The 24908-nt window shown below is 41.3% G+C and overlaps 1 protein-coding gene across 11 annotated transcripts in view; it reads left to right on the forward strand.

The window, feature by feature from the left end:
* Window positions 1-24908, forward strand: part of MBNL2 (muscleblind like splicing regulator 2) — a 180519-nt gene that overhangs the window by 37510 nt on the left and 118101 nt on the right. For 10 of the 11 annotated variants that reach the window (XM_009248731.2, XM_024257625.3, XM_063714690.1 and 7 more), the window contains 1 exon segment: window positions 16577-17352. In XM_009248731.2, coding sequence (XP_009247006.1) covers window positions 17179-17352 — 174 coding nt within the window. In that variant the 5' untranslated portion in view covers window positions 16577-17178. 11 annotated transcript variants of the gene reach the window in all.

Consider the following 24908-nt stretch of genomic DNA (forward strand, 5'->3'; position numbering starts at 1 on the left):
TTGAGAAAGATTTCAAATCCCATCGAGAAGATGGAACAGAGCAAACCATGAAGGCGGGCACAGACTGTAAGCTCTGTGGCGTATTCATTCATTTATTTGCTTATTCATTCACTTGCTCACTCAGCAAATATCTATTCACTGCTCACTGTGTTCTAAAGTTAAATGTTGCCCTAGATGTTAAGGATACAGACAGACCATCCCCTCACAGACATTACAGTCTGGTTGAGAGAGAAAATGCACAGATAAACAAGTATGTATGTGAGTGTTAAATAATGATAAGGACTTTGGAGGGAAATAAAGCAGGGTGAGTCAGAGTAAGGAGGTACGACTGTTGCAATATTACATCAGGAAGGACTGCCCCATAGGCTGACCTCCAAGCTATGTGATTATCTGGGACAAAAGTATTCCCAGCAGAGGGAACAGCGAGGTCAAAGCTCTAAGGCAGGATGTCCCTGGCTACTCAAGGAGCAGTCAAAGGCCAGGATGGCTGGGGGGAGTCAGAAAGTATGGGGCCAGTCACCGAGGTCAGTGTAGGCCGTCAGAAGGCTCTTGACGGTCTTGCTCTGTGAGGTGGCGAGCCATTGGAGGTTCCTGGGCAGAAATGTGACATGATCTGATTACATTTTCAAAGAGTCCCTCAGGATGATTTATTGAGATGTGGCTGCAGTGGGGCAAGGGTAGAGCCATCAGTAGACTGGTGAGGAGGCTTTGAACTCCTGTTGTGAGAGAGAATGCTGGCTCCAAGGCAGGGGCCAAGTGCAGATGGTGAGACGTGGTCAGACTCTGGCGCCATTAGGAATGTGGAGCCAGAGGCATCTGCCATTGGATCAGTTGTAGGGTATCGGAGAGAGGGAGGAGGGGAGAAAGAAATAGGAGAAAGAACACAAATGTCACTGTCTAGTGGGTTTTAAAGCCATAAAACTGTACAAAAGAGTGCATTTGAAGCCATAAAACCACACAAGAGAGTGGTTAAACAGAGGCCTGGTGGATTTTGCAGCCAAACTGCCTGTGTTCCAGCCATTCCTTCTGCTCTCCACCTTCCCCATCCACCATCCACAGATATGCTAACCTCCTTTTTTTTTTTTTTTAAATTAGCACAGGCCACCAGGCATAAACCCTTGGATCACTCTCATCTTTATTATCTTTCCCTTTAAAAACATTATCTCAAATACTTCTCAGTAAGTGTTTGTTCTGAGCTCTTTGAGGGTGTTATCTTGCCATTGAAGATGCTAACCCCATCCCAGTAATCTATCAGTTGGCTCCCCACACTGCTTCCTCTAACACTGTCCAGCACCTGCCTTTTTCTTCTCCTTAATACCTGTGTGCATTCTTAATGCACCTTCTCTGCAGTTATTCATTCCAATAGAAAGGAAGCCCCTGGCTCTTCCCTCCTGTGCACAGCACATGTGATTATGATGTACTGAGCCCATGATGGATACAAACCCCCTTGGTGGGGAGTATCAGCCATGCCCACTTCTGACATCATTCACTGCTGCCACTTGGCATGTGCACACTCACACACATGCACACACATCAAGAAATTTAACGATACACTCAGAAACAAATTGCAAGATCACAGATAAAATTTCCACCCAGGAGAGAACAGCCCTTTTATCCACCTCCTCAACTGCCGTCACCTCCATGTGTACTAGCCTCATACCTCAGGCCTTTTTGTTGTTTTAAATTGTCCCATCTCCAAGACCTTGACCTTTGAAATTGGCAGCACCCTTTTTCCGCCTCTGCTTTCCAGTGGCCAAGGGTAGATGGAGAAAGCATAACCATTCATCTCAGAATAAATTTATGCTCTTTTGCTGAAGTTGTGCCTCCTGGGCCACTTGAGATTCCCTGCCTTTCTCTTTCCCCGCCATCTTCTGTAACTGCCCACCAAGGATTTCCCACACTTCAGGCACTGGCTGGAAGGCCCCAGCACCACTTTTGCAGCAGGTAGAACAACTCTGATTTGACCGAGACGATAAAGGCTGCAGGACTGAAGCTGCCCTGGTTTCATTTCCTGCTGTCTAGCCAGGCTGCATCCCTCACTTCCCACCTTCTGTGGGTCCTGTGAGTGTGAAGTGAGTGTCTTGTTTCCTCGCTGAGGCTGGGCCTCCATGAAAGCCAGCCACCCTGTCCTTCCCCCTTCTTGAGGCCAGTGGCCGCACGCTGGCCCATACCTCTACCCTGCCATCTCCCCAAGCTCTTGTCCTGTTTTTCTCTTTCCATTAAAATGAAAGAAATGTGGGAAGAGTCAAGGGAGAAGCACGTGGTCTCCCACCCTCCCAGGGGCTTCAGAGAGTGCGCCCTTAAAACTCTCTACAAACCTGAGGTTCCAAAAGGGTAACTGCTCAGAATCCCACAGGCACCAAAGCATCTCTGACTTCAGAGCAGAGAGTGCAATCCCTGCCTTGCCGCCATACTGTTCTTGCAGCAGCGAGTGCTCCAAATTCTCCAGGCACTGAGTGCCTCCTTCCCCAGCTCCAACAGCGTCATGCCACAGAAACCACCCCCTTGAAAGCCAGCAGGGACTTCCCCTTTGTGACACCTAGCCACCACAAATTGTCCACGTGCCTTGATCTCTCCGTGGCAGTGGACGCTTTTGGCTACTCCCTCCTCTTGAAACTCTGAACCTTTCTCCCTCACTGTTGCATTATTGGAAGGATCTTTTGTCGCTTTCTTTTTCTGTGGTTTGCCTTACTCCTCTTCCTTTTTTCACCTCCAAATCACTGAAGAAACTGTCCTTGATCCAGTGCAAGCCTTCCTGTTTTCTCTCCTAGATGTATACAAATAAATCCCTTCCCCCTCTCTTATTTTTGCCATTCCATGGTTTTAGCAGTCATCTCCATGGCCATGAACTCCAACTCTGGATCCATGCCCATCACTTCTATACCCATTTCTAGCTGCCTTCTGCTTTCTCCTGGGCAGAGCTTTGGTGTCCTTCTGCACACACAGGACCCACATTTTGAAGTCCTCCCTCACTTTTTTTTTAATAATTATTTTTTTGAGACGGAATCTCGCTCTGTCCTCAGACTGGAGTGCAGTGGTGCGATCTCAGCTCACTGCAACCTCTGCCTCCTGGGTTCAAGCAATTCTCCTGCTTCAGCCTCCCAAGTAGCTGGGATTACAGGTGTGCATCACCACGCCAAGATAATTTTTGTTTCTTTTTAAATTTAATTTAATTTAATTTTATTTTATTTCATTTTATTTTATTTTTTTGGTAGAGACAGTTTCACCACGTTGCCCAGGCTGGTCTTGAACTCCTGAGCTCGGGTGATCCACTCGCCTCCACCTCCCAAAGTGCTGGGATTACAGGCTTGAGCTGCCACACTCAACCTTGAAGTCCGTTTTGATTCATCTCTTTCCTACACGCCTCATTCCCAATCCCCAAAGATGAATTTGCTTCTAATGAATTGACCTCAGCAGTAACACCTCTGTTTTGTTCTCAGCACTGCAGTATAATTTTTGACCTTTCTGCTCGACCATGGCTATAACCTTTAACCAATTTCCCTTCCCCTGCCAACCCTTTCAATTCTAATGTATCCTAGGTGGTGCTTCCAGAAAGAGCTTCCTCCAGCTGGGAGTCTTGTCAAGATCCTGCCAGTGTTCCCCACTGTCTACTATACTAACTATGCTGATGTGTTATACCTGGGCCTACTTAGCGATACTTAGGCAGACAAAGCCCCTATGTCAACCATTCATAATGAGGACCACACTACCCTGAGGGAGAAGGTGGAAACTTAAAGGAGCATTTTTAAAAAAATTGTCCAAATACCTGGGGGGCATCTCTGGAATTTAATGAACAGGAGTAAAGGATTTTGACGTCTTGCAATGGACGTGACTCCCTTGGAGTGAGGAACCAGCCTGTACGTCTGTTGTTATTTGTTGAGACAGAGTCTTACTCTGTCACCCAGGCTGGAGTGTGGTGGTGCTATCTCTGCTCACTGCAAGCTCTGCCTCCTGGGTTCAAGTGATTCTTCTGCCTCAGCCTCCTGAGTAGCTGGGATTACAGGTGTGCACCACCACACCCAGTTAATTTTTGTATTTTTGGTAGAGACGGGGTTTCATCATGTTGGCCAGGATGGTCTCAAACTCCTGACCTCAGGTGATCTGCCCGCCTCGGCCTCCCAAAGTGCTGGGATTACAGGTGTGAGGCACTGTGCCCAGTCTTACTTTTATTTTTTTTAATTATTAGACAGTCTTAGTATAATCGAACTTTTCAAGAATGCAACAACTGTGTAAACAGAGATTATTCTTTTTTTTTTTTTTTTTTTTTTTTTTGAGATGGAGTCTGGCTCTGTCGCCCAGGCTGGAGTGCGGTGGCACAATCTCGGCTCACTGCAACCTCCGCCTCCCGGGTTCAAGTGAGTCTCCTGCCTCAGCCTCCTGAGTAACTGGGATTACAGGCACCTGCCACCACGCCTGGCTAATTTTTTGTATTTTTAGTAGAGACGGGGTTTCACCATATTAGCCAGGATGGTCTCGATCTCCTGACCTTGTGATTCGCCCGCCTTGGCCTCCCAAAGTGCTGGGATTACAGGCTTGAGCCACCACACCCAGCCGAGAAGATTATTATTTAACTTGTTAGGAACTTCATCAGAAATTATTCAGCAATTTGATAAGCCACACCTTTTATCAAACCTGTGTCAGCCTACATTCGTACCCGTTACATTCATTACAGTGCTGCAAACAAACAGGTGTCAGCTTCTGACACTTCATTCTGTCTTCTAATATGCTTGTGCCTTAGCATCAAAATTTTAAAATACATATTATTTATTGTATTAAGTAGCTTTCTGTTGATATGTAAATTACAGTATTTATAGTTATGGCAATATATTGATTTTGTTTTTAAAAAGTGTGTCTGTTGGCTACACTATGATTTTCATTTGGTGATAATAAAAGTTGTGTTACAAACATTTTGTCAAAAATGGGGTTATTAGTATTTATAGGTAGGTGTACAGGCCAATGAAATGGCCATTAGGCTGGTCACTGGAGAGAGAGAAAAAGACAAAGGTCAGCTCAGAGTGGTTCTGTCCACCCGAGGCTGTGGCCGGGGAAGGAAATGGAAGTTCTAACAAAGAGTTCTCTGGGAATTCAGGGCTAGATTTCAGCTGACAGATCGATCATTGTTCTGTCTGGCTACAGCCATTGGTTCCTGGACATCCAGGAAACCGGTAAGTGCAATGCAGTTTTCAATGGTCTCTAATACAATTGCTTTTATTTCTAATAAGAGCATCTCCTAACTGAATTATAAATATTTGGATAGAAAACACAGATGCAGTGAAAAACATAATTTGAATACAAATATGTGTTGAATAGATTACATCTGGCTGTAGTTTCAAGAATATATTTAGAAATTTTCACTCTTTGAATTGAAGATGTGATTTCTTTCTCTACCCATTCCTGGAAATGGCAATGAAAAGAGATTGGAAATTTTTGCATGATAAAATGAGCCCTGGATTTTATGAATTTTTCACTTGTACTTTAAGACATAAGATACATGAAAAAAAAAAGTTGGAAATTTCTCCTTTTGTTATTTTTATCATGAAACAAAGGTTGGCTTATCTGACTCATTGAATGTTCTTGGGTAACCCTATGTTTTATTTCCCTTATATTAATATATCTGAAAGTATGTTCCAGAGGACAAAGTACCATGTAAAATGAAGATATCATTGTCAGACACGGTTCTTTCTCTAGTTAGAAAGAATGAAAGTTTGGAGTTAGTTTTAGAAGACAGTCTATCAAGGGCGTGTCCAACTCACATGCTAGGCAGGACTTCATAGCTTGTACCTACCTTCAGAGAAAGAGCCTTTCTACTTTCTTTTACTTATACTTCATTGACTTTGGAGAAAATAACTTTTAGTAAAAAAGTTATTTCCACCTGTCATTTGTGTGTGTGTGTGTGTGTGTGTACATTCATGTGGATGTCTCAAGAACTAATGTTGATACAGATTAGGTACCACTTAGAGAGTATTGATATTATACTACTAAATATATTTTGGTTGCAGCGCATGTATTTATGGCTTAAGTGTTACTATCCCTTTGATGAAAAACAAGGAAACTGAAGCTCAGATAGAGCAGGAGCCATCACACAGCTGTTCAGAGGCAGAGTGACTAGAGTCCAGGTTAGAAAAGTTGGTCTTGTCCTTCAACCAAGCAGAACATTCAAGGCACCATTTTATTTATATTTTCAATAAATTAGGCCGGGCATGGTGGCCGACCCCTATAATCCCAGCACTTTGGGAGGCCGAGGTGGGTGGATGACTTGAGGTCAGAAGTTTGAGACCAGCCTGGCCAACATGGTGAAGCCCTGTCTCTACTAAAAATATGAAAATTAGCCAGGCTTGGTGGCAGGTGTCTGTAATCCCAGCTACTTGGGGGGCCGAGGCAGGAGAATCACTTGAACCTGGGAGGCAGAGGTTGCAGTGAGCCGAGATTGTGCCACCGCACTCCAGCCTGGGCAACAGAGCAAGACTTCATCTCAAGAAAAATAAATAAATAAATAAATTAATTAATTAATTAAAATAAAACCAATTTAAAGGTATCTAAAAGAAAAACCATTAAAAGAAATCTCTTTTGCTACCTGCCTGCCTCAATGTTTTTCTTTGAGAAGTCAAGCGAGTTCTCTATTCACTTGCATTTGCATCTCATTCACATCTGTGTTTCCCTTGGTTCACTGAGCTTCCTATGGGCAGGCCCCAGTTAGGAGCCTCTTCTCGGAGGCTGTGATTACAGGGCAGTCTTACACCCTCCTCCTGGAGATCAAGTGGCTCTCAGCCCCAGTCCTTCAGCTGGCGGCTCCTCCAGGGCCCTCTCCCGCCCAGGCGTCTGCATCTGATAGGCTCAGGATGCGGCCAAGTCATTGATCAACAGAGAGAGCACATTGAGAGCTATTTTAAATTAGGCTCCAGAAATAGAGTGGGGACGCTCCAATGTTGAGCCACTCACAGGAAGGAAACATTATTTTTTTAAAATATATATTTTAAGAATTTAAAAATTAAAAATAGGAAACTCAGAGATTCCGAAAATTAGAAATAGGAGAGTCAAGGAGACAAGGTTTCTTTCTTGTAATTAGATTTATATAAAAAGAATTAAAGGCATCCTATAAATTACTTAATGGATAATGAGTTCTTGACTGTCTGACTCAGAAATAGGCTTGTTTTGCAAAGATCCTTTAATCAGCTCCCTAGGAGGCCGATGTCTGGCAGGCAGCTAAAATATCATAGATGACCCGAAAGTAAACTGGAGGAACTGTGTGCTGCAGAATTATTTCCCTTAAGGTGGTCTGAAATTTTGATCAATCTCAGTCTCAAGATTGGACATGACTGATGTTTTTCCCTTAAAAAAATGTACAAACTATCTAGAAAGCAATGGCACGGAGGAGACACCTGGGGTCCACAGCCCCAGCTTGTCTGAGAGGCGTGGAATGGAGGGAGGTCGCCTCCTTGCAGAGTGAAAAGCCAGGCTTTCCAAACTCACCCTGCATAACTTAGCAGCTGCAAAAGAATGTGAGCGGCAAGTTCTTTTATACAGTCAAAAGTGACTGCTTTCTGAAAATCTAACACTTAGAAGAGTTCTTAAATACATTTTGAAAAATGAAGTGTCATGTAAGTAAAGACCCTAAAAATAGCTTGGGATTATTTTGTAGAGTTGAACGGCACATCCTTTGGCATTTCAGGAAATACTACAGAACCTCGTTTCTTTCTTCTCAAACTTCAGTCTTGCCTTTCCTTTAAAGATGAGTCAAGCAGTGAACCTGGATATTCCTTAAATCACACACTGTCTGGAGAGGATGGGGCACTACAAAGCAGCTCCTTCTGATGACTGAGCTGCTGGTCATCAGGCCACTAGTCCCTTTAAAGTGGTCCTCTCTCAGACAAGTGTCCCTAAAACAAGGCCCCACCCACCCTCTCCAGAAGGCTATGGGTCATTGTCTTTCCTAATTCTCACAGAAGGAAGTCTTAGCTGAAACAAATCTCTCAGGTGTTTTCTGTGAGTCTGGCTCTGTTTTGTTGTTTTGTTTTTATTGATCAGAAACAGCCGCTGGGGGCAGCCGGGCCAGCACTCTTACAATTGTTTCTAGGGAAATCAGTGAACTCAAAAGCCTGCAGGTAACTCCAGGCAGACATCTTTGTTCTTTTCAGCAAGCAGCAGGATGCCTGGCACACAGAAGGCAAGGAATGCTTCCGACAGGGGTTTTCAAGCTTGAGCCTGCATCAGCCGCCCCCTAGATGGCTTGTTAAAACACAGATTGCTGGTCCTCGTTGTCAGGGTATCTGATCCAGGACCTTGGTGATGGGGCCTAATAGGAGTGTGCTTTTCTCTTTCCCTCCCTTCCTTCCTTCCTTCCTTCCTTCTTTCCTTTCTTTTTTTGAGACAGTGTCGCTCTTGTCATCCAGGCTGGAGTGCAGTGGCACGATCTTGGCTCACTGCAACCTCTGCCTCCTGGGTTCAAGTGATTCTCATGTCTCAGCCTCCTGAATAGCTGGGATTACAGGCGTGCGCCACCATGCATGCCCGGCTAAATTTTTCCTATTTTTTGTAGACATGGGGTTTTACCATGTTTTCCAGGCTGGTCTGGAACTCCTGACTTCAAATGATCCATCTGCCTCGGCCTCCCAAGTGCTGGGATTACAGGTGTAAGCCACCACGCCGGGCCGAGAGTGCATTCCTAACAAGCTCCCAGCGGATGCTGCCGCCGCTGGCCCGGGCACAACACTTTAAAAACAGCTGGACTAAAGACCTGGGCATTGAGGCTCACGGTGTGCATCCCTCGGGCAGCTCCCAGCCTCAACCAACTTGGCAGCCGCAGGGTAAGCCAGTAGAATCTGCTGGAATTTTCCTACAGATAATACTGGAATTCCCCATTCAGAGCATTATTCCTTTAGCTTAGACTTTGGTTCTTATTAAAATGCAAATATTCCTTGGAGGAGGATCAGGAGCTCATTCAACAAACATTTGTCCAGTATATTCTGCATACCAGGCACTGAACTGAACTCTGGGGATTCAAAAATAATAGGCAAAGTCTATCAGATACCTGAGGCAAACCCTGTAGGAGTTTACACTGTGGGGAGGCAGATGGAGAAATCAATATTTACAGTTCTTGTGAATTAAGGAATAATGATACCTATTTAAAAATAATGACCAGGCAGTATTAAAGATGGGCTGTAGGAGAGGGTGTCAAAAGGGAAAGGACGAAGGAGGGGGCGCTGTTCCGGATGCAGGCCTGTGAGGAGGGCCTGCCAGAGGGTGGCTCAGCTGAACCTTCCTGGCAAGCTCATATCCTTTTCCAGGAGGTGGCTTATAAAGGCAGGAATTTTCTAAATGCCTGAGGAGGAAGAGGAGAGGGCCTGCCAGAGAAATAATCAGGGGCAACTACTCCCAAACATTGCCTAGGTTCTGCACTGGAAGGAGCTAATTAGGGTGGGATTGTTTGGGACGTTGGAAATAAAACCAAAAAAGTCAAAAGAAGTGAAAGAAATGGAAGCTAAAACACACCAGTGAGAGAGACTTACACAAAACTGGAAAATAATGTGGGCAGAGACCCTGTTCCCAGTGCAGCCTAGAAACTTCTGGGAAAGGCTAAGGGTGCTCTGCATATAATGGGGCAATGCCATTATACATGGAATCTTGATGGAAATTTTCCTAATTTCCAAAATTATGAAATGTCTGGAGGTGCCCTCTCCAGACATTATTAACAGGGGCCCCTCTGGGCAGATGAACTTGAAATGCCACCCCTTCCTCCCTGCTCATCCAGGGCACTGTGAATGGAAAAGCAGCTGCATTTCCACCATGCCCTCAGGGAAGCAGGCTCCCATTCATGCTACCAGAGTATTCCAGCCCTGCTTCCCACCCAGGGTGACTGTTGGCCCCAGAGATGTTCCCTTCACTTTTGGGTGAACAGCAGCTGGAGGAAGAAAGCGGGCTTAAGGTTTTTGTAGTGACACTTGGAAAAACCTCTCTGAGGCTCCCTTTGGTTGCAAAATAAAGGTGGTGTGAGAAGTGAAGGCTTCTCCAGATAAGAGGTCCAGGTACCACTATGCAGTCAGACCATTGATCTCTAGGCACCTCCCTGCTCTCAGACTCTGTGGCTGGAGCAGATCTACACCAGGTCTAATCCTGGTCATCATACGGAACTATCGTAGAGAGAGAGGAAGCCTGAAAGTTGATTTTGTTAATACAGATTGGTATAGTAACTTTTAAAAATCACAGAATACTTTTATATTTCCACTATAATCTGTCTTTCATGGCAGCAACCATGTACATACAGGCAGGAACTATTATCGACATTTAGATGAAGAAGGTGGATCTCAAAGAAATTGACTTGCCCAAGGTTATGTGACGAGATACCTTGGCAAAATGAAGGCTGGAAGCTAGTTCTTAGGACTTTCTATCACTCCTGGAAGTTTCGTTGACTAATAGAAGAAATGCAAAAGCCCTTGAGACAGCACCGTCAGTAGCAATAGAATGTGAGCTACTTAGATAATTATGAATTTTTGAGTGGGAAAAAGAAGCAGGTGAGATCAATTTTAATATTTAACCCAATATATTAAAAATATTAATTCAGTATGTAATAACTATGAAACAATCTTAATAAGATATTTTCACATTCTTTTTTTTCTTACAAGGCATGTATTTTTGAATTCAGTGTGTATTTTCTACTTAGAGCACATCTGAATTTGGATGCTAAATTTTCATTGGCAGTACTCCATCTGTATGTAGGTTTCATAAAATTTAAAATTAAAAAAGTAAATTTATATACTCAACTTGGTCTAATCACACTAAAAAGTTTTCCAATGACTGAATCAAGGGTGAGTTTTTGAAATTTAAATTCATTAAGAATAAATAAAAATTTAAAATTTAGTTTCTCAGTTGCACTAGCCACATTTCAGGTGCTTGATTGTTATGTTGCTGGTGATTTCCGCCTTGAACAGCACAGTCTAACACATGCCCCTTCCTCTCAGCAACTGGCAGGCTAGTAAGTCCAATATTCTATTACATCTATATGTTGGCATATCTCTCAGTCCCGTCTCTTGATGGCCATGCTGAAATGTGGTCTAGCCCATCCTTACCTTCCATTGCTCTTCTCTTTGGTAGAACCACCTAACCTAGCTCAAGTGGCTCTCTCCCTTTTCCCCACATCTGCCTGCCTGCACCCACTCCTTGGTACAGGTGCCTATGCTAACAGTAGCCATATAGCTTTTTGGAAAGGAACAGAGAACAAGCTGGGAGAAAGAGTGGATTCATGAGAGGCTATGATAACAGTATGTTGTACCTGTGATATAATGTACACCTCTTTCCTTCTGAAACATCTTTGCTGTACAAGTGACTCTGGCCATCAGAAAGCTTGGGTACATCTGCTCTTCTTTGTTTTTTTTTTTGAGACAGAGGCTCTCTGTATTGCCCAGGCTGGAGTGCAGTGGCGCGAGCTCACTGCAACCTCCACCTCCTAGGTTCAAGTAATTCTCATGCTCAGCCTCCCAAGTAGCTGGGATTACAGGCGTGTGCCAGGCTAATTTTTGTATTTTTAGTAGAGAAAGGGTTTCGCCATGTTGGCCATGCTGGTATCAAACTCCTGGCCTCAAGTGATCTGCCCATCTTGGCCTCCCAAAGTGCTGGGATGACAGGCGTGAGCCACTGCACCCAGCCTACTCCACTTTTTAAGATTTGTTTATTTATTTATTAATTTGGGGAGGGGGGAGGGATAGCATTAGGAGATATACCTAATGCTAAATGATGAGTTAATGGGTGTGGCACACCAGCATGGCACATGTATACATATGTCACTAACCTGCACATTGTGCACATGTACCCTAAAACTTAAAGTATAATAATAATAATAATAATAATATAAAAAAAAATGAAACCAAGCCCAAAACACTTTTCCCACCGGACTTCACCTGCAGCACCTGCATATTTTCATGAACCTTCTTCAGAGTCAATGAATTTGCTATGGTTGCTAAGTTGCTAGAAAGTGGCCCCGTTGCCATCTCTGAGACTGGGACCCTATTAGCCAGCTACAAAGTCCTTTTTCTCAGAAGAGCTCTATAGAAATTGGCTCCACATATAAAAATCAACCATTTTTTCTTAATAGCAGGCTGGGCTTGGCGTATCTAATTAAATGATAATCACTCTAAAGTATGATTCTCTAGTAGATGTGGCCTCAATTGTACAATTAGTTTGTCCAGTTATATCCTGGTTAAAAGGAGAACACATTTTCACATAACCTGTGCAAATAATGTGTTACATAAAAATGAAGGGAAATGAACAAACATATCTGTTCCTAAAATCTGGAAGGGGGGGCAATGAAAGTTACATATCATTGAAATTGTTTTCTTTTATTTCATAAAAAAAGAATCTAGTAACTTAAAGGTTAAAATTGTCTTAAGAAGAACAAAAATTAAAAATAAATTAAAATTAAAAAAAAAAAACAGGATACGTGTGCAGAATGTGCAGGTTTGTCACATGGGTATACGTGTGCCATGGTGGTTTGCTGCACCTATTGACCCGTCCTCTAAGTTCCCTCCTCTCACCCCTTAAACCCCCAGCAGGCTCTCGTATGTGATGTTCCCCTCTCTGTGTCCATGTGTTCTCAATGTTTAACTTCTACTTATGAGTGAGAACATGCAGTATTTGGTTTTCTGTTTCTGTGTTAGTTTGCTGAGGATGATAGCTTCCAGCTTTATCCACATCCCTGCAAAGGACATGATCTCATTCCACTGCATAGTATTCCATGTTGTATATGTACCACATTTTCTATATCCAGTCTATTATTGATGGGCATTTCAGTTGATTTCATGTCTTTGCTATTGTAAATAGTGCTGCAATAAACATAGGTGTGCATGTGTCTTTACAGTAGAATGATTTATATTCCTTTGGGTATATATACCCCGTAATGAGATTGTTGGGTCAAATGGTGTTTCTGGTTCTAGATCCTTGAGGAATCACTACACTGTCTTCCACAATGGTTGAACTAATTTACATTCCCACCAACAGTGTAAAAGCATTCCTATTTCTCCACAGCCTCGCCAGCATCTATTGTTTCCTGACTTTTTAATAATCACCATTCTGACTGGCATGGGATGGTATCTCATTGTGGTTTTGATTTGCATTTCTCTGATAATCAGTGATGTTGAGCTTTTTTCATGTTTGTTGGCTGCGTAAATGTCTTCTTTTGAGAAGTGTCTGTTCATATCCATTGCCCTTTTCTATCCTTTGTATGTTCATATCACTTTTTGATGGGATTGTTTGTTTTTTTCTTGTAAATTTGTTTAAGTTCCTTGTAAATTCTGGATATTAGACCTTTGTCAAATGGGTGGATTGCAAAAATTTTCTCCCATTCTGTAGGTTGCCCGTTCGCTCTGATGATAGTTTCTTTCGCTGTGCAGAAGCTCTTTAGTTTAATTAGATCCTATTTATCAATTTTGGCTTTTATTGCAATTGCTTTTGGTGTTTCTGTCATGAAGTCTTTGTGCATGCCTGTGTCCTGAATGGTATTGCCTAGGTTTTCTTCTAGGGTTTTTTATGGTTTGGGTTTTAAATTTAAGTCTTTAATCCATCTTGAGTTAATTTTTGTATAAGGTGTAAGGCAGGCCATCTCTGCTTTTGAAAGCAAGTTTATCTTAAAGACAAATAGGGCGTGATCTCACTTAGAGGTTTTAAGTGTTCTCACAACTAAAAAATGCTAAGTATGCATATGTTAATTAGCTCAATTTAGCTATTCCACAATGCATACATATTTCAAAATATCATTTGTACATAACAATCTTATACAATTTTTGTCAATTCAAATAAATACTTAATTTTAAGCAAGTGTATCTTGGTAGAGTCTGATCATCTGAATTCTGGTGGGATTTTCATAGTAAGTTGAAATGGAAATTCTCCCAGGGGAAAAAATATATGTTTCTTCCAGGAGGAATGAAAAAGGCTTCTTACCTATAAGTATGAATAAAAATGTACAGCATTCACTGAACTGCATTGGAAGCATAGCTCCTGGAGAACTTTTAGGAAAATCTGAGTAATTATTCTTGCCATCTATGCAACAGTACCTATGTTTACCTCTTTCTTTTCCTCCATAGGAGCCCTTGGGAGAGACTCTGCTGCCTTTGAGGTTGAGCATCTACCTTGGGGCTTGGTACTGAGGATTTGGGGACTCTATGTAATATTTTTCAAACACTAAGTGTATTCAGCCCATCCTTTGAAATATCCTTGTCATTGGTGCCTCATCTCCCTTGATGCAGGCAGAAATATGTCCTTGTCCTTTGCTTTCCTCATCCTTTGTTCTCCATGGGAGCCAGAGGTGCAGGTTGAGGTAATAAAGATACAAGTCCAGGCTGGTCTATGAAACCCAACCCATATTAAATTTGGTTATTAAACTCATCTTCTTAAGCTCCCTAGCTTAAGCTAGCTGATATTAGCTTCTGTGAACACAACGTTGCCAAACAGACATGCAGGAGCCTGCCTGGATCCCTCAAATATTTTATAATTGAAGTTTGCTATGTGTCATAGCTTTCAAGATTGCCAACTTCCTTAAATGCGCATGCAATTATAACTCATGCAAACACTTTTATTAAAATGTAAAAGAATTATTGGGATGAAGTAGCAATTCCCACCAGTTCCAAGAGATGTCCTGCTTAAATAAATGTTCCATCATCAGATAAGCTTGAGACACCATTGAGGCTTCCTCCTTATAAGGGACCCATCAGACACAGCAGCCAAGAAAAGCCCTATTGCAGGCCAGACGCGGTGGCTCACGTCTGTTGTCCCAGCATTTTGGGGGGCCAAGGTGGGTGGATCACCTGAGGTGAGGAGTCTGAAAACAGCCTGGCCAACATGGTGAAACCCCACCTCTACTAAAAATACAAAAATTATCTGGGCATGGTGGTGGGCACCAGTAATCCCAGCTACTCGGGAAGCTGAGGCAGGAGAATCATTTGAACTCAGGAGGCGGAAGTTGCAGTGACCCAAGATCACACCACTGCATTCCAGCCTGGGCAACAAGAGTGAAACTCCGTCTCAAAAAAAAGAAAAAAACTTAAAAAATTTAAAAAGCCCTAATGCAAGGAAGCTCGTCTGGCTTGGTTTACCCAGAGTTAAATAAACTTAGTTGATTTGGGGACATACTTTTTAAGGGAACAGTTGTGAACCACTTAAAAATTATTGGGCTGGGCACGGTGGCTCACGCCTGTAATCCCAGCACTTTGGAAGGTTGAGGTGGGCGGATCACCTGAGGTCAAGAGTTCGAAACCAGCCTGGTCAACATGGTGAAGCCATGAAACCCTGTCTCTACTAAAAATACAAAAATTAGCCAGGCGTGGTGTCAGACGCCTGTAGGCTCAGCTACTCAGGAGGCTGAGGCACAAGAAGCGCTTAAACACAGGAGGCAGAGGTTGCAGTGAGCTGAGTTCGCGCTACTGCACTCCAGCCTGAGTGACAGAGTCCAGCCTGGGCGACAGAGAAAGACTCCATTTCAAAAAAAAAAATTATTGCTCTCTGAATTTATTTGGTACCTGCCAATTTAAAATTATCTACTTCCAGTCTTCATTAAGTTCTTCTTAGGTATAAATTTTTTAGAAAGACATCAAGGCTCAGCAAGTATGTAAGGTCATTTGTGGCATATCCTATTTATGAAAATAATCAACTTCTGGACTTTAGTCCTTTATTCATGCTTGTCCCAGTAACTGGAATTTAATGTTTAATGATTTCATAACCCTTGAAAAAGTTAAAAGAAACTGAAGGTGCTTATTTTAGACATCTGAACTTACTGAATATATTTTTGTTGTAGCCATGTGTTTTAACTCCAGCATTCCATACTACAGAGCGTTTTTAGATTATGACTCAGTTAAAAACTAAACTGAACTCAACTAAAGCTAATTTACATTCCTGCACTTAGTCATCAGTTAAATTGGTCAATAAATATTTCTTGAGGGTCTAATATACGTCATAGACTAAGGCACTGGGAATACAGAAATGAAAACTATAAAGAATAGTCTTTGCCCTGTGAATGCTTGCAGTGTAAATAGGAAGATAAACATTAGGTAAGTCATGGTGGAGAGGAAGTATCAAGATACCTGAGAAAAAATATCAAGAGGATCCTACCTACCCATCTCCAAGTCCACATCTCTGTAAACTAGGAAGAACATAAAGAAGAAAGAGCCCACACTTCATCCAAAATGACAATATCTTTATTACATAGGAGGGACACATCCCAAATAATTGTTTATAGCATTCCCAACAATAAAATCAGTGGCCTAAATGTGAAATTAATTGGAAGCCACAGTCCTAATACACTGTTTTGGTGATTAAGCACATTAGATGGGATTGTTTCAGAAGGCCTAATTATTGTGTCTGCCACACTCATCTGTTTGAGTCATTCCTAACTTTTGGACTGCTGCCTAGACAATTCTGCAATACGGTTTCCGTTGCATATTCTTTTTTTTTCTTTAATGCATAACTTTTCTCACTATACTCAAAGCTCAAAGCTCTAAACTGCTTTTGCAAATTCTAGATAAGAGTTCAATAGTTCGTTGAAGTGTTGATTCCATTGAGTTTGTGTAAAGGTTAATATTTCATTTCTGTTTTGCAGGTTTATCATTTAAAAGTGCCTGTGTGAAGTCACTTTTGCTGGAAACTGCAGCTTGGGAGCTTTCTTTGTATTCACATCCCGCTCTTCTGTCAAGTACACTTTACCCTGACCTTATGAGTGGATGAAGATACCTCAGTTGTCTGACTTTGCCAATTGCTTAATTTCAGAATTTAAAAGGGGGAAAGAAAAAGTCCTGCTAAAATATGAACATCTGAGTGTCTTATTTTCCAACATCGTCAATAGCTGTGAGCATCAGCATTAAATATTCTCCCAAGGAGTGCCATGATATTGAAGTCACTTTATTAATAACAGCTGTATCTGCAAAACAGTCAAGAGACTCTGACGTTGAAAGCCAGAGATGACACTGAGCATGCTTTTATTGCGGCCCACCATCTTCAAGTGGGACATATTGATTGATGAGTGATTGCCTGTCCATACACTCTCTCATCATCCTGTTCCTTGGATTGGACTTCACTAAGCAATTTATCACTCACCTTCAGACTTACATGTGGGAGTTTTCACAACAGTAGTTTTGGAATCATTAGAACTTGGATTGATTTCATCATTTAACAGAAACAAACAGCCCAAATTACTTTATCACCATGGCTTTGAACGTTGCCCCAGTCAGAGATACAAAATGGCTGACATTAGAAGTCTGCAGACAGTTTCAAAGAGGAACATGCTCACGCTCTGATGAAGAATGCAAATTTGCTCATCCCCCCAAAAGTTGTCAGGTTGAAAATGGAAGAGTAATTGCCTGCTTTGATTCCCTAAAGGTAAGAGAATGTGTTTTATGTGTCATTTCAATACCACATTGGACTTGCAAACAGAAGGCTTTTCATTGCACTTTTACAGAAGTTTAAAAATTGCTTTTAGATTCTATTTTCTTGTTTGTGGTGACTGTTGGGAGATTTTTTCACTCAAATTTTTTCATATCAGGCATATATAAATTTTTTACATACCCATGTTTAAATTAAAAATACATGATGATGTATTTCTGGTCTGGCATGACATTCATGTACCCAAGAGTTTTAAATCAAAGTCTGGCTTGTGACAACTGAAGATAAATATTTTATCAACATTTGATCTTCTAGAGGTTATATAAAGGTGAAGAAATTGAATGTGTCACTTTTAAGTGCCAGTTATTCTGGCTTAGCTCTTGAAGAGTTTTCTATTCTTATGGCTCTTTATTTTTTTTTTTCCCTTGACCGAGTACTTCCTAAAACGCTTCTTCGAAAATGTGTCATGGCTAACAGAAATTATTAAGTACACATTCAATTAAGTACACATTCAATTATTAAGTACACATTGTAATTATTGAGTACACATTCAATACTCAATACTTGAGAATCTACTTCATGTGAGTTATATGACAAAAGAAACTAAAGTGATTCAGATGGCACCCTTGATGAGCTTACTGTCTGGCAGGGAAAATACAGCATATCAGCAAGTATCTACAATGCAAGAAGAAGCGGACACATGCCTTGTGGGAGGAACAGACAGCAAAAACATTTCTATGGAGTCCATAGAAGAGAGGTGGTTTCCAACAGACTGTTTCAAGAAATGTTTTTGGAGATTCAAGGCATCTGAGTCATATACTGAGTTGGGTGGAGTTAGGAGGATGGAGAGAATTTAATGACAGATCTAGAAGTGGCATGAGTTAACCCATAATGCTGTGGGGTGTATTTAGCCCTAACATTATGAATCTGAGATTGTCTAGGGCAGTCCTACAGGCATAATAATAATGTTTCCAGGAGCAATAAGTAAGGCGCGTAAGTTAAAAGAGCTCAGTGTTTACATCTTTGCAAGACTTCAGCAAGTTTACCAAACAGTTAAGAAAATTGTTTATCAGTGTTCTTGACATATGATTTGAGAAATTATAGAGCTGTTAGTTTACAAAATAGTGACCCTAGCCTATTCTTGGGTGTTAAAGAGACTGAGTTGTCCTTTGAGAGAATTTTGTCTTAAGTAAAAAATTATGTCTTGTAAGACACAGGTCAAAATTTATAATTCTTATAAGACTTCAAACTATATATTTAAGTTTTAATATATCTTAAAGGGAAAATTTGTCAATACACTCAAAGCAGGAAAATGTATTTCTGACCCAACAAAACTCTTTTAAGGGTAAAATTTTGACAAATTAGATCTGTAATCTACATCAATACCTACTCCTATTTTATTCCTTTTTATCATAAAAGGTTTATTAGACTAGACTTTAAAATGAGGAATTGTTTTGCCTAAAATGGAAATGAATAGATGGATAAATCACAATTCATATAAACTATAACAGTACAAGCATGGTTATATATTAGTATTTATTTTGCCTTTAGTCAAAAAAGTAAAACAAGTCTGTATTTGCCTCTATGATCATCAGCAAAAGAAACATTCGCTATGAAAAAGCAGTGTAGGCTGGGCACAGTGGCTCACACCTGTAATCCCAGCACTCTGGGAGGCTGAGGTGGGCGGTTTGAGACCAGCCTGGCCAGCATGGTGAAACCCTGACTCTACTAAAAATACAAAAAATTAGCTGAGGCTGAGGTCAGGGGTTTGAGACCAGCCTGGCCAGCATGGTGAAACCCTGACTCTACTAAAAATACAAAAAATTAGCTGAGGCTGAGGTCAGGGGTTTGAGACCAGCCTGGCCAGCATGGTGAAACCCTGACTCTACTAAAAATACAAAAAATTAGCAGGGCATGGTGGTGCATGCCTGTAATCCCAGCTACTTGAGAGGCTGAGGCAGGAGAATCACTTGAACCCAGGAGGCGGAGGTTGCAGTGAGCCGAGATTGCACCACTGCACTCCAGCCTGGGTGACAGAGCGAGACTCTGTCTCAAAAAATAAATAAATAAATAAATAAATAGCAGTGTAGATATAAAACTAGATCATAAAAGCTTCAAGATATGAAAACAGGTCAGTGATGATAAATTAATTTTTCAGGTCATCCCCAATTTTTCCATCTTATTAATCCAAGCCTTCTCCAGTTGGATATTTAATATTAAACACCACAATTTTTGCCAGATTTTTAAAAACCTTATATTCTTTAATGTAATTCGAGAAATATGGGGAAAATAATTCCTGACTTATTAAGGCCAAGTATTTTGTGACTATCAACTGGGCAACAACGCCTGGATCCTTGTTATTCATCACATCACTTTGGATTCAAGGAATCCAGCCCCCAGAATAAAGGGTCATGAATCATTTGTTCAGCATAAAAACATGAGCCAAGTTGTGAGAATGTTGAACACCATTCAGTAAAAAAGGGCCTGGTGCAGCCTTTTTGAGGTGTTGAAGCATAGTTACATAGTGCCTCAAGTCATCAGTTCCCTTTCAGAATTGTAAAATTTCAGGTTATTTAATTTGAGTGCAACATTGCACATTTTCAAAACTGTCCAACTGAAAAGAATGTGAAAACGGCCCACAGGCACAGGAGTAAAATAGACCTGAGTCTAAATACCCGTTTAACCACTTCCCAGTCTTGGGTGTGTCATTTATGACTTCTTGACTTGGTTTCCTCATCAGTAAAAGGAGGATATTCAGCAGAGAAACTGGCTGAAGTAAGCATGGTCTGTAGCAACATGCTGGCAGATTCACCTTACAAGGTTCTTGTGAGGATTGCAAGCTCTTTCCACAGGACAGACCAAAAAATAGTAGCTAAAAAGAAAAATAATGACAATGATAATTATGAAGCTGTTTAACTTTATTTCATAATAGATTTAAAAAAGACGATGTTGCTCAGTGTGCAACAGAGAGAACCAGCGTGCACTTGTAACCAGTGTGCAATACAGAGAAGCAGCAAGGGCTTTGAAATCAGAAGGACCAGGGCTTGACTATGCCTGGCTGGGACCTAGGCAAACTTCATCACTTGGGACGAGTTATTTTATCTCATTGGCTTCAGTTTTCTCTTATATAAAATCGATATAATTCCCACTTCATAAGGTTACTTCAAAGACTACCTGACCTGTGGCATCCCACATGGTTAGCCCAGGACAGAACAAGTTAGGAACTGGCAATATTAGTTTCTTTCCCTTCGTAATAAAGTATCCCAGGATAGCCACTGATTTTGATGACTAGCTTTAAAGGCAAGATCTTGTGCCCAACTCTTAACAAGTCCAAACTTTTAAGAATTAACTGTGTGAATGATAGTACCTCAATTATACAAATTAGTCATGACAAGAAAAAAGATTTGGGGGACACAATATTTTTGTTATTTATTACAAGATATGTTGTGCAAACACTGTGGACAATTTATTTATAACTGCGAAAGGAATCTATGTTAGCCTATCAGTACGGGGACAAGTCAATCTGAGTTTTTTTTGTTGTTGTTATATGTTAAACTTTTCCGTAAGTATGTACTAAATTTGTTGGTGGAAAGTGATTTGCTGAGTTCTTTAGCATGAGAATTATACATATATAAATGCATTTGTAGAAGACATTTTGGAAAATATAGCACAGTTCCTACTGTGAAATTTGTGCGTTATTCACATACCTCATTGCATTTTATGTAAAACAATGAGCATACAAGCGGCTGTGATTTTTTTGGAAGTTTCAGTATTATTATGAACAGTAGACATTGTTTAACAATTTTTCTGGAAGGCCAGGTCACATTCCAGAATGCTGTGTTCCACGAGTTAGGTTAACTTGACAAAATGCAAACTGTTTTATGAGCAATCATCTCCCTCGGAGCAGAGACCTTGACCACGTTAACCATGTCTCTGATGCTTTTACGATCCATGAAACGCTTTCCCTCACAGCTAACATGTTTGAGATTTTTGTTTCCAGATTCTTTTTCCTGTGATTGATAGGAATTAATCTGAACCATTTGGCAAATTGAACATCAGGAAGGGAGTGCATAAATTAACTTTAATGCTTATTAAGACTAAAAGTGTCAGTATTTACCACTTTCAGGAAGTATTTATTTGCTTAAACATTTGAATTCACACTCAGCTTTAAAAAGGGACACAATTTTAAAAATAGGATTGCTAATTTTGGTTGAAAACACTCAGAGTATGGGGGAAAATTGTTTAGACAATTTTTAGAAATTTAGACATAATCTTTTGTAATAAAAATTCATTTCAAGTACAGTGAGATCCTTTTTAACACCTGCATCAGATGATGTCACTGCTCTGTTCAGGATCTTCCAGTGGCTTCTCACCACACTCAGAGTAAAGAGCAACACTGCAAAGGCTGCCTAGGCCCTATGAGATCTGTTTCCCCCTCCCGCCACCTGAATTCATTTCTATCGCCACCACTCCCTCCAACCCACTCCAGCCACGCATCTTTGCTCTACCCTGAATATGCCAAGCAGGCTTTGCCTTAGGGCGTCTGCACTTGCTCTTTCCTCTGTTTGGAATATTCTTGCCTCAGCCACACAAACAGCATGTTACCTGGTTTCCTTAAGGTTTCTGATTAAAAATGCCAACTTGTGAGTGAACACTTTCTGCCAACTTATTTCAAATAGTAATGCTGCCATTGCTGGGATCCCATTTCCTTCTCACCTGGCTTTACTGCTCCCCCTAACACCAGCATTTGATATGAGAGATGCTTACTTGTTTATTGGTTTATCATCTGTCTGCTTCCTCCACTCTGCTAGAACATAAGCTCTATGTGGACAGGGACCGTGTCTGTTGTGATCACTCTTGTATTCCTGGAACCTAGAACAGTGTCTCATACATAACAGATGCTCAATAAATATTTGTTGAATTGCACGTTCTCCATGTTCATCAGGAAAGTTTTCAAGCCTCTCAGACAGGGCTGCTGGATTTGATTGTACAGGGGTGCACTGCACTCTAGGGGTGCCTTTCTCATCACAGTCTGTGTGATTGACACCCCCTGGAATTGTGCAGTGGACAACCTGTACAGCCATGTGCTACTGCCCCGGTGTCAGTACCTCAGTAGATTTCAAAATCAGGGAGTTCTGTGTAGGAATTTCAAGACTCTGCAAGTATAATACAACATTGAAAAATTTTCAAGTAAATAATTTGATTTCCTCTTCAGGGTAATTCAAGCTGCATATGATGCAGAAACTACTTTTTTACCCTCCTTGTCTGTCTAAATTTCAAAGATGTCAAGTGTAAGTTGCTCATTTACCTATGGGATGCTGTCTGTAATTTAGCTGATGGCAGTATGTAATTTGCCAAGACTTTAAGTTCATGTTCTTAAATTGCTGCTGGGCTCCTTAATAGCAGTGAATTCTTTGCAGAAATTGTTTGAGTATTTTCTAAGTTATTAATTTTGGCCTGATTTGCAAATATAATCTCAGACAAATTGTTTATTATCAATAGTAATCACTGCAGTAACACAGAGCCTACTATATGCCAGGTACTTTTCATGCATTATCTATTCCAATAACTCTGTCAGGTAAATATGATTAAATCACCCTTATAGATGTGGATACAGGTTCAAAAATTTAAGTAACTCACTGTGACTACCAGACTCATGAATGGTGGAGAAAGGGCCTCGCTCCAGGTAAGTGTGGCTCCCAGCCAGCACTATCTATTCCCTTCTCGTAACTGCTCTTACTGAAAATCACTGATGTGGTTAATTCCAAAATTCTTAAAAGCTTAATAATATTCATGTTTAACAAGACTAGCATGTTGAGGTCCAAAAAAAAAACATTCTAGGCCAAGTGCAGTGGCTCACACCTGCAGTCCCAGCACTTTTGAAGGCAAAGGCAAGAGGATTCCTCGAGCCTGGGAGATCAAGATCAGCCTGGGCAACATAGTGAGACCCCATCTCTACAGACAAATTTTAAAAATTAGCCAGTTCTGGTGGCATGCACTTGTGATTCCAGCTACTTGGGAGGCTGAGACAGGAGGATTGTTTGAGCCCAGGAGGTTGAGGTTGTAGTGAGCCATGATTGCACCACTGTACTCCAGCCTAGGGGACACAGCAAGACTTCATCTCAAGAAAAAAAAAAAGTCAAAAACCATTCTAAAATAGAAGCTCCCAGGAGCAAACCTGTTTAGATAGCAGAAATTTCAATCTTTAAAAGACAGAGACACTACAAGAGAAAGTAAGGCATATGTTGTATTTGTTTCTGTTTTTGTCTGTATATAAATATTATACCATCACCTACTAAATCTCTGTAACAAAAATGGTTTTTGTCCAAGGCATTGTTGGTGTGTGTGTGTGCCCATGTGATTCTGAAATGTATAAGTCAGTTTTATAATGCAACGGAGTGCAGGCAGGTTCATGCTTAAAGATTCTTGGACCCACCAATTGTACTTCCTGAAAACAAGTCCATCTCTCTTTCATTTGGCTTCAGCTGTTCTGGGTATATCAACCACTTCCCCTGTGCACCCTCTCTGGACACTATTCAGACTTCGTGTCATAGTTTACTCCTGAAAATCCATGCCCAGTGAGAGCCCAGAAATCCCATGTGAAAGATGGGATTGTGTCTCACTTATTGTGCCCCAGCACCTAGTGTGGCATCTGGCACAGAGCAGAAGTGCAGTCATCCCCGGAGAATGCAGACATGAACAAAGAAACCCTTACAACTTTTCCAGATGGACCTAATGCTGCTCCATCAGTGATCTCCAGACCAAAACCTTCCTTTTATGTCGTTCACTATTTCCTTTAACATCTCCGTTTCATTTTGCAGGTTTGGTCATTCGGGGAGAATTCTCTCCTGCTACTTTTTGCCTGTGTTGTTTTCCTAGTTCTTTCACCACGCTCACTGCCCTTCCTACTTTCCCTCTAATGCCACCTCTTCCTCCCCTTGCTCCCTCAGTGTGGACGCTCCCCAAGACTTAGGATCAGCCTTTCCTAGTTCAGGTTCAGTCATCAGCTCTGAAAGCTTATCTGCTTTCATGCATTCATTTCCCACGTCTGTGCCAATGAATTCCAAATCTGGGTGTGTGCCCTCGCTTTGCCACCACCATGGCTACAACTACCTACCGAACATCCCCATCTCAATGGCCCACTGTCACCTCCAGTGCCACATCTCTAAATCCAAACTCTTGCCTTCCTGCTACAATCCACCCCCACCCCTGGGTGCCTTGTTCCCCAGGCACAAAACCTGACACTATGGCCCAAACTCTTGGTCCTTTCTTTTTTGTTGTTGTTTTACAGGTTGTAGGGAAGTATTTTAAGAATTAATCAAAACTAAGAAATCTTTACCCAGAAAAGTATCCATACTCACAGACTATTTCAAACAACCTGCAGGGTTTCAAGTTTGCTTCTAAAAATTATCTATACATTGCAAGTTAAGAAATCTTCATCTTAAGAGAAGTCTGAAACATTTAAGAAGTCCTGAGGATCATTAAAAAAAAATCTCTGGGTTACTTTACAAATTTGCCCAGAGTCAAGAGTAGCACCAAATTCCTCCCAATAC

The sequence above is a fragment of the Pongo abelii genome, chromosome 14 (genome assembly GCF_028885655.2).
Source record: "Pongo abelii isolate AG06213 chromosome 14, NHGRI_mPonAbe1-v2.0_pri, whole genome shotgun sequence".
Taxonomy (NCBI): domain Eukaryota; kingdom Metazoa; phylum Chordata; class Mammalia; order Primates; family Hominidae; genus Pongo; species Pongo abelii.